At 36.9% G+C, this 9221-nt stretch overlaps 2 protein-coding genes across 4 annotated transcripts; one reads left to right on the forward strand and one right to left on the reverse strand.

The window, feature by feature from the left end:
• Positions 1-38: 38 nt before the first annotated feature.
• Positions 39-6828, reverse strand: LOC111779366 (spindle/kinetochore-associated-like protein). 3 transcript variants are annotated; one of them, XM_023659518.2, is made up of 11 exons: positions 6714-6819; positions 5272-5331; positions 4947-5075; positions 4725-4849; positions 4196-4308; positions 4003-4081; positions 3552-3616; positions 2755-2860; positions 2637-2666; positions 627-740; positions 39-395 (listed from the first exon to the last, which is right to left on the reverse strand). In XM_023659518.2, exons 3-11 carry the CDS (start codon positions 5041-5043, stop codon positions 318-320), a joined length of 807 nt encoding a protein of 268 aa, XP_023515286.2. In that variant the 5' UTR covers positions 5044-5075; positions 5272-5331; positions 6714-6819; the 3' UTR covers positions 39-317. The 3 variants fall into 3 exon arrangements, with proteins under 3 accessions (XP_023515286.2, XP_023515287.2, XP_023515285.2); XM_023659519.2 differs by lacking the exon at positions 5272-5331 and adding an exon at positions 5180-5245 and having other exon boundaries at positions 6714-6815; XM_023659517.2 differs by lacking the exon at positions 5272-5331 and having other exon boundaries at positions 6714-6828.
• A 991-nt stretch (positions 6829-7819) lies between these two features.
• Positions 7820-8938, forward strand: LOC111779214 (Homeodomain-like superfamily protein). Its single transcript, XM_023659310.2, has one exon. It carries the CDS (start codon positions 7871-7873, stop codon positions 8774-8776), a length of 906 nt encoding a protein of 301 aa, XP_023515078.2. The 5' UTR covers positions 7820-7870; the 3' UTR covers positions 8777-8938.
• Positions 8939-9221: the final 283 nt, after the last annotated feature.

Consider the following 9221-nt stretch of genomic DNA (forward strand, 5'->3'; position numbering starts at 1 on the left):
ATTAGAACTCCAACTTCAATCTTAGCAGCACAAGAATGTGACCAAAAACAAAAAAGCTAGGGAATTCTATCATCTCATTTCAATCTAAGGATTCCTTTGATGATAATCAAAGACAAAGGCACACCAAATCCCACAAATAATTCATACCATTCTATCAATTTGTCCATAAGAAGAATGTAGTTTATCGGTAAGAGGTTCTCACCTTCCCCGTGATGATTAATCTTTGAGAAACGGATTGCTAGAATTGTACACAGCTGATTCTCTTGACTTTCAATGCAAGACTTGGTAATCTTGTGTCCAAATGAATGTAAGGCTACTTATGATGGTTTTAATAGTAAAATTACGCGTTGATGTCCAATCCGAGTCTCGCTTATGCGTCCAAGATGTCGAAGGACCTGTGATGCACAAAATTTGACCGTTTTTTCAAGAATCAATCAACAGTACTATATGAACTATGGTATGAAAAAAGCTTCGAATTTGATGATAACATACACTAAAGTACTGACTAGATGAATGAAGTTTTGGTATTATCTCCCAACATAACACTATTATTTGCTTAATGGTATTCTCTCCCAACATAACTATGATTGCTTATTGATTGAGCAAATTATATATGACAAACTTACAGTTAGTATGGCTTTTCCAGTGTTGTCAAGTTTCAATGAAGGTCCTCTCATGTCAGTTTCAAGAAAGAAATATTTTCCTTTCACTGCTTCGGTTGTTGCAATATCTCTTAGCTCCTGCATTTACCGGAAATACAAACATGACATCTTGATAAGATTAAAAGAAATAAAAATAAAACATGGGTTCAGATCCCTGACTCCCTGTGGTTACCCATTGGAATCACCAATTTGACAGTGTTCAAGATCAATGTTAGTCTTTACTTGTATTAATTCAGGCACTTTTTATAGCCCATGTTCATAATTTTATTTGTTATAGATAGTTTCAACTTCCCCATCATCATTTTCTTCTCCTCCTCCTTCACTGACTAACTTCTTTTTTTCTTTTTTTCTTTTTTGAGCTTTGGTTCCACCATTTGCCCTTGCCCAGGAGGACCTTGAGGGCTAACAAGGTTATCACTGCCAGCTGCCACCTATCGTAGCCAGTTTGCTTACTCTCCAAACATTGTTTGCTCTCGCCAACTCACCAAGCACCACTACTGTCACTTACTCGCTGCACCTACCCTTTTTTCCATCACATATTGGTGCATCTGCACTCATCAAACATCGTTTGCTCTCATCAATTTGTTGCACCACTTGTTGTCACTCATCGGGTTCCAATGGGATTTGTCCCCATGGAGATACCGCACGAGAATTCCCCGTCAAATTAGGAACAAATTCCCCACAAGACCCAAACCCCACCCTGCTCTAGAATTTGCAAGCATGGGGGCAATGTTGGGGATTCTTTTGCCATTAGGAGTGGGGTAAGGGATGCTGTTGCATGATTTTGGACAAACAACAAGTGGTTCATCGCGTGCACATTAATCCGATCAAAGGTAAGGTGACAAGGCTGAAGGTCTATAGAGAGTCTGGTAGAGGGTTGCTGGTAAAGTAAAAGAGCTCTACGCTTCGACACTCTTATTCAGTCAGAGTCTAAAATCTGACAAAATTTTGGTAGTTTACCTCCGCTTTCGTACCCTTTACCCAGAGACAGAATGAAACATGCCAATGTGTCAAGTTGTTTGATAGCTTTTTGTGAGCAGTCTACGGAAACAGATAGAACGAAGAATGAAGCGTGCACACTGTTCAGAGAATCACCAATTTGACGGTGGGTGGCGTATGAGGACGAAGGATTAGGTGAGTCTTTTGGAGGACCTTTTGCAGGGATGAGAGGCTCTTCTCGTCCTCATACGCCACCCACCGACACTCCTAGCAAAGAGCAATTGCTTTGGGTAAATTTTGCAATAAAATAATAATTTGTAGACTCTAGCCCAACTAGGTCTAGTAGGAGCAAAATAGAGTAGGTTGAGCATAAAGTTGTATGGGTTGACCAATTGGTACCCTAGCCACAAGTTAGTCCAACATAAGCCCGAGGCCACCCAATGCAATGCGATCATCCTTAATCTAGCACAACGCTCGAAGGGATATAGGTGGGATGACCCGAGGTGACCATTTGCATGCTACCACTCTACCACGATACTTAGCTACACCGTATTCACCTAATCCAACCACTTGCAAAGCACCATCTAGTAATTAGACAACACCATACTATTGTCTAACTCTATTATTTTACAAGCAACTCTTGACAGTGCTCTTCGTTGCCTACCTGCACCATTGCCACTTCGCCTACAACTGGGACCGGATGCAGACGATCAACCATCCAAAATCACATTTTTTTTCCTCTATCCAGTTTTGTCAATTAGATAGAAAGGGGTTCCTAAGATCTCAAGTAAAATGGGCAAGAAAAATAATTCTCTGTGTAGCATCTACTAGGAACACAATCAGAACACCCACATGATTCTACATGACGTTTTCACAATATATAATGCATTAATATTAATGAATATATTATGTAATAATCTTTAGTGTGCCTAGAACCTACATCGCTACATCTTAAGTTTTGCAAGCATCAATGCAGAAAGGAAGCAAAAGGAAGAAGAAGAGATGCGGATGTGGAAAGATTGCAAGTAAACCTACCAGAGCCTTTTCCCATTGGTTCTCAGCCAGCTTCACAAAAATTACCCATTGTCAGCATATAAGTGGTGTGGTGGTTATCAATATGCTTGTTAAGTCAGAGAGAGAATTTAACACGAACCTTCTTCTTTGGGACGACAATAAGCTGAGCATTTGCTTCAGCATATGTTACCATGTCATTAATAGCAGCATTGACCTTGTCAACTGTCAACCTTCCTTTCATATATCTGTGGTTGGTAAGAGTTAATAAAAAAAATTAGAGGATTACAGGCTACTTTACAGGAAAAACATGCGCTAAAGACATTTGCAGCTATCTTATTTCTTTGATATTCGAATTGTTCAGCTCTATTTAATGCACTCCAAACACCAGATTACCGGTCATGAAAATTATTCAAAGGGTATATTACAGAAAATGTCCCTGACGTGGATGTAGTTGGTTTCACTTTTGTCCTCAAAGTTTCTTAAACTTTCAATGTTTTAATTTGTTTCATAATAAACATTTATTATCAATCTTCATTAATATGTCTAATAGAAAATAAAAGATTGAGAGCGACATTGAAACTTTAAAAAACATTAGGGGCAAAATTGAAACCAATCACACTCGTTTGGGACATTTTGTATAATTAAATTGGCTTCAATTTTGTCCCTAACGTTTCAAAAATTCTAATTATAACAGAAACTGCTAATGGAAATGCCCTTTTTTTTGTAACAAATCAAAATATTAGCGTAAAATGGAAGCCAACAACATAGCTGAAGGGCTTTTTTTTTCGTATAATTAGCTTTATTTCAGTTTCAAATGCTGATACCTAAGTTAGTAATTTCAGGAGCTGTCGTAGTGCATTTTATTTTAGGAATGCAAGTAAGCAGAACTAGCTAGCAGTTATTCTCATGTGCCAACAAGAGGAAAGAACAACTCACGATGACAGTGAATTCAGTTCATCTGTGGTTATGTACCAAAGTGGTGGAGAGGAACCTTTCTTCTCCTGAAATTGACATTGTAAAGGTCACTTTTACATTAATGATGAAGAAAAGAATGATTCAATTCACCATACTCCATCAACTTAAGATTTTGAATTCAATTGTGATTTAGTATCGTATCAAAACAAGAGTTCTGTATTTGAAGGTCAATAACCTTATTTCCTCTCTAATTATCACCCATTGAGCACTGTGCTAATTAAAACCCATGAGGCGGGGAAGTACTAAAATTATAAATGAAAGATTAAGTTTATTGTAACCTACAAGGTAATGGCTTTCAGGTTCACGAAAAATTTAATGCCTAACTTGAGCCCTATTTGCTAGTTCATATGGGAATGAACGTGTATGATGCATTCATTTTACACAAACATATCTAAAGGAAGAGAATTCTGACCTTAGGTAAGACTGAAATCACATTCTCAGCCTCTAGGGAGCCCAATTCAGTATCAGTTTTTTTGGCCTGTGAACAAAGACTGAAAACAGAAGGCCATAAAACATTTTCTTGAATCACAACTACCTTAACAATAAAACATGAAGCTGGGGTTCAGATCATGGAATTCCTATAAAATTTTAAACAAATTAGTTACCTGGTATTTAAGTTCAACGCAGAAACTCTTTCGGGCTGAATATGATATGAGGGAACGTGAAGAGATATACTTTCTAACCTCTTCTGCTGCTTCAGAGATGCTTCGATAAGTTTCTGCAGAATTTGGTGAAAAATGTTATGTTGCACATCAACAAAGCAATAATTTAGCCACTCAAAACAGCACTAAAACTGTTAAACCCACTACTCTGTAAAGCTCAGCAAAATTTACAAAGAGAAACATAGCGTCATGAGAATGATAATAATCGGTAATTAACTTATCAGTAATTATAAATCTAAAAAGTATTTTGCAGATCAAGGAATGGGAATTTTATTGCTCGAGTTTTTTGGGTTATCAATTCTCCCAATTTTTTCAAAACTCTTTCAGACTGAATATGTTATTTAATTGAGGTAAACACATTTCTAACATTCTTTCACTAATTTCTTATGGTTTCCTAATGATGCAGAGGAAAAGGAGCAAACAGAATTTAATATAGCAGAAGGATGGTCTAAAGAGGGAGGGGCGAATATACTCTCGCTTTGGGAATTGCTTCAGCTTCTTCTTGTAACTGGTTCTTGATTGCCTGCACCTGCAATTCCATTGCCTTCAATGATGCATCAACTGCCGACAAATCAGGGATACAACTCGCCGGATACACTACGACAACAGAAGTCAATCCCGCAGTGGTGACATTTATGCATCAAATAGAATTATAGCCAAGAAAAAGACTAAAGGCTTAAATATTTCCGCTCACTATTTCGTGCAATTACGAGATCTTGGAGCTCCGCGATCCGACCATTGAAAGCAGCAACTAGATTATTAAGCAATGAACCAGCTTCTTTCAAGTCCATCTATCTCCCCGCTATGTAAAAGTTGTGCAGCTCTGAAGTTTGAGTTACAAAGATTTGTTAGTCCACGAGTTTTTTAAAAAAGATGAACGATTAGAATTTTGAAACTTGAGAGTGAAAATTGGCTAAACACCCTCACCATTAAAGCAGAATGATAGTGAAAGGCCAATTTTCTTAAGGATTCAAAGGATTGTCGCTGTACAAACTTTATATTTGACGTCAAAAACAAACCTTGAATTAATTAATTTAACCAAAAACAATTCAAACGCCGTAATTGACCATAACAGCATCCTAGCAAAGCAACAATGGAACATGAATCAATTATGGAGAAAATTTGAGAGAGAGATGTGTAAGCCATATTGATGCCATATGCAGTCTAATTAGAGATAAAAACTCAAAAGGTGTACGCATAAATGATGTATCAAGTGAGAATTAAGTCACTATCATAATATCAAATTTATATACTTCAAAATCTAAAACAAGCTTCACAGCAAAAGAAGTTTATTTAGACCAGCTCCAGGACTAAATCTTGAACATCCTAAACGGTAAACAACACTGAGAATCAGACCAACCTGAATTAGCAACAAAAACAATCTGATCTATAACAAATCAAGTAGGACCTTTTGACCTTCATTTTGTTTCTAGTAGAAGATATATTCTTCAAATACAATGCAGATCACTAATGGAAATTGGTAAAGCTGCTAATGCTCTTAGTCCTGATGAATATAAAAGGGAGAAAGACCAATAAATAGTTCATTTCACCACCAAGTTGCTTTGCTAGTGAGGTCAGATCTGTCCAAACAGGATAAAATGATAGACTCCATGCAATAAAAAGAAATAGTGGGCACCCGAGAGTATTTTAGAGGCGTCAAACTAATAATACTCCCTCGTCTCAAGCAACTTAGAATTCATAGAGCTTATCAGTAAACAGACAGGAATAAATAAAAATCTTCTAAACATTGAATTTTCATTTCCAAAAATCATGTTCAAATGTTAACTTACGCATGAAAATTTATCTCAAAAGGTTTAAAAATTTCCACCAACAAAATCCTGATGAAATCTTCCAAATTAAATCGTCAGCCGTGCCAAGGTAACCCAGAGAGAATAGAAACAGAACTCTACATCAGGAGGCTGAACTACCGCTTATAAAAATATAACTCTAAATCAGCTTTGAGAAGGATAATACTGAAGAGAAAAATCAGTAACCGCACTAATTCAACTAACATGCCAACAATATAAAAATGTAGAATACTAAAATTGGTGAATAGATGCACTTGAAATTTATGGTTAGTTCAACTAACATCAAATTATCGCCAAAATATAAAAATCAAAGAAAAGCATGATAAATTTTAGTGCAATACTTGAAATTGGTGAATTAGCAAACTTGTTTAGTTACAGTCTAAATATAGATGCATATACGACATTATCGAACCGCAAATTAATTCAACTAACATGGAAGCTTTGGCTGAAGAAACAGGATTAAGGCACAGGATTCTCTCAGAAATTCAATGTTCTTTTACAAAGTAACAACGATGAAGCTCTGCTTTAAACCAATTAACATGCCAAAAGACAGCAAAAACTGAAAATGACAAACGCAGTTGATGAATTCCAAACCAATCAGCATGAGATAAAGTTCTCTATCACGAGTGTAGAAATTAAACATCAGATCTTACCGGATGAAAGAGGAGAATTTCAAGAAACAATGATGAGCGAGGACTCCGAGAGAGAGAGCCGGTTGCTGAGAAATGGAGAAAGGGCGGGTTGCTGAGAAGTGGAGAAAAGCGGGGATTTTTCAAAAATGCAAGCATAATTGATAATTACAAAAAAAAAAAAAAAAAAAAAAAAAAAAAAGGAAGTGAAAAGTCAATTTTACCCCCACATTCAGTTGTTTATATCAATTTTAATCTAACAATTTTTTTTTTATCATTTTTGTTTTTTAATGTTTAAAAAATAGGTAGTTTATTTTTGTAATTTCTCTATTTTATTTTTATTATGACAATATTTCATTTTTTTAGCTAAATTTTAAAACAAAAATAAATATTAAAAAAATTCTTTTAATAAGTCGATATTTAGGATTTATACCTTAAAGTCGATACTTTTTATGGTAAATCAAATAACTATTTGATTTTTTTTTTTTTTTTTATCATTATCCATAATATTTTATCATAATAGTATGTGTAATATATTATCTAATTAAAATATCAAATTATAAAAGAAAATTATATTTAAGTCGTGATATAAATAGCCTATAATTTAAGAATAAAGTTGGATGTCATATATTCGATAAACAATTTTTTTTTTAAATGATTTGATATAAGAATAAATTTAAGGGTTTATCTAATCATGAATAGAACGACAAATAAATCAACCGGAGGTCGAGAATTTTTTTCAATTTATAACATTCTAAAATCGAAAAGTTCGATTTTATTGGCCAAAACCAGATTAAATCGAATAGTGCACAGTCACAACCATGCTATGAACACAGATAGTAGATTGTGACCCCAAACGTCGAAGACCGACAAGGTGACGATCCTCGAGTGGCTAGTATCGTCGGTTTCGTATGTGATCAATGTGTCTAACTTATATAATTTTTAAATAGTTTTTAAAATTTACAAAATTATGAAAGCGCTATATTTTGAAAGGCACCATAAAATTCTCCCACAACCTAATGTCAATTGTTTCTCATCTAATGTCAACTAATTTGCTGCTGCTCCTCTTACCTGCCGCCGCCGCCGCCGCCGCCGCCGCCGTATGCCATTACCGCCACCGATCATAATCGTCTCAATTTCTAAATCCTCACCAAATTCCAACCCCTCAATCGTTTGATCAGATGGCCACTCCTCCTCCGGCACCACTCTCCTCTTCCAAATCCATCTCCACCGTCGCAACCACTGAGAAAGTCCAGCCGATTCCATGGACGCACCAGGAGACCGTCAATCTTATCCAGGCTTACCAAGAGAAATGGTACGCTCTCGAACGAGGTCAGTTGAAGTCCAGCCAGTGGGAGGAAGTCGCTGTCACTGTCGCCGCCCGCTGCGGCTACAGCCATTTCGATCCCTCGAAAACCTCCGTTCAGTGCCGCCACAAGATGGAGAAGCTCCGCCAGCGTTTTCGCTCCGAGAAACACCGTCTCGCCATCGGCACCCAATCTTCCTCCCGTTGGCTCTACTTCGAACTTATGAACAACCTATTACGCGGTCCGCTACCTATCTCCGCTCGTCCGATGTCTTCGATTCCGTTCGATAACGACGAAGAAGACCAAACCGCTGAGAAATCTGATAACTACAACTCCGATTACGAGGAAGAGGAGAAGAATCGCAGTAAATCGAAGAGCATTAGCAACATACTCCGTCGGCCGATTGCTTTTAATGGATCTTCCTCACGAAGGAGAAACAGAAATTCTAGTGAAGAAGACGAAGACGACGACGAAGAAGAAGCCGACATTAGGGTTTCCAGGTTTCCGGAGGAGGATCTGGCAGGAGAGGCGGCGGTAGCTGAGGAAGGGAAAGAGATGTGCTCCAAATTAGCGGCAGAGATTCGATTATTCGCCGATAGATTGGTCGGAATGGAGAGTTTGAAGATGGAGATGATGAAGGAAGCGGAGATGAACAGAATTGCGATGGAAAACAGGCGGATTGAGATGATTTTCGAATCGGAAAAGAAGATTGTGAATTCAATTGCAAAAGCTTTCGGATCTCCTCCCCCCAAGAGGCTGAAGATTGGCCATGATCCTTGAAGATTTCCGCTCCTTGTTCTTCAGAAAAAGGGGATCCTCTTCTAACTCTGTAAGAAAAGATTTCTTTCAAGTTTCGTACATTTTAACTAATTTCATTCAGAAACGGTTCTTGTTCAGACTATTTCAGTATTTACTAAGAATCTGTTCTTCTCTCCGTCTCAATTTTTGATTCCAAACCCAATCCATCTGCTTATTTTGAGATCAATTTTCTGCTAACTGCTACAAATTTCGTTTTTTCAATCAAAGCATCACCCATTTCTTCTTCTTCTTCTTCTTCTTCTTCTTCTTCTTCTTCTTCTTTTCACCCTCTTTTAGTAATACCTTTATAGACCCACAAAGTCTCTAGATACAAGAATCACTTTACTTCAACAGATCCTAAATTGTAGAACAGTGATTCTTAAAAGATAAGAATCATAGTATGGTAGATTATCAAATCTGTAGTAAT

The sequence above is a fragment of the Cucurbita pepo genome, chromosome 17 (genome assembly GCF_057944985.1).
Source record: "Cucurbita pepo subsp. pepo isolate OVF chromosome 17, ASM5794498v1, whole genome shotgun sequence".
Lineage (NCBI taxonomy): Eukaryota > Viridiplantae > Streptophyta > Magnoliopsida > Cucurbitales > Cucurbitaceae > Cucurbita > Cucurbita pepo.

What these genes read in the sequence shown, in the direction of transcription:
- LOC111779366 (XM_023659517.2), bottom strand. Translation starts at nt 5,043, where the DNA reads ATGGACTTGAAAGAAGCTGGTTCATTGCTTAATAATCTAGTTGCTGCT. An exon ending in AAGCAATTCCCAAAGCGAGA is followed by an intron (nt 4,309 to 4,724) that starts GTATATTCGCCC and finishes CAAATTCTGCAG; the next exon opens with AAACTTATCGAAGCATCTCT. An exon ending in TTGTCGTCCCAAAGAAGAAG is followed by an intron (nt 2,667 to 2,754) that starts GTTCGTGTTAAA and finishes ATTTTTGTGAAG; the next exon opens with CTGGCTGAGAACCAATGGGA.
- LOC111779214 (XM_023659310.2), top strand. Translation starts at nt 7,871, where the DNA reads ATGGCCACTCCTCCTCCGGCACCACTCTCCTCTTCCAAATCCATCTCC.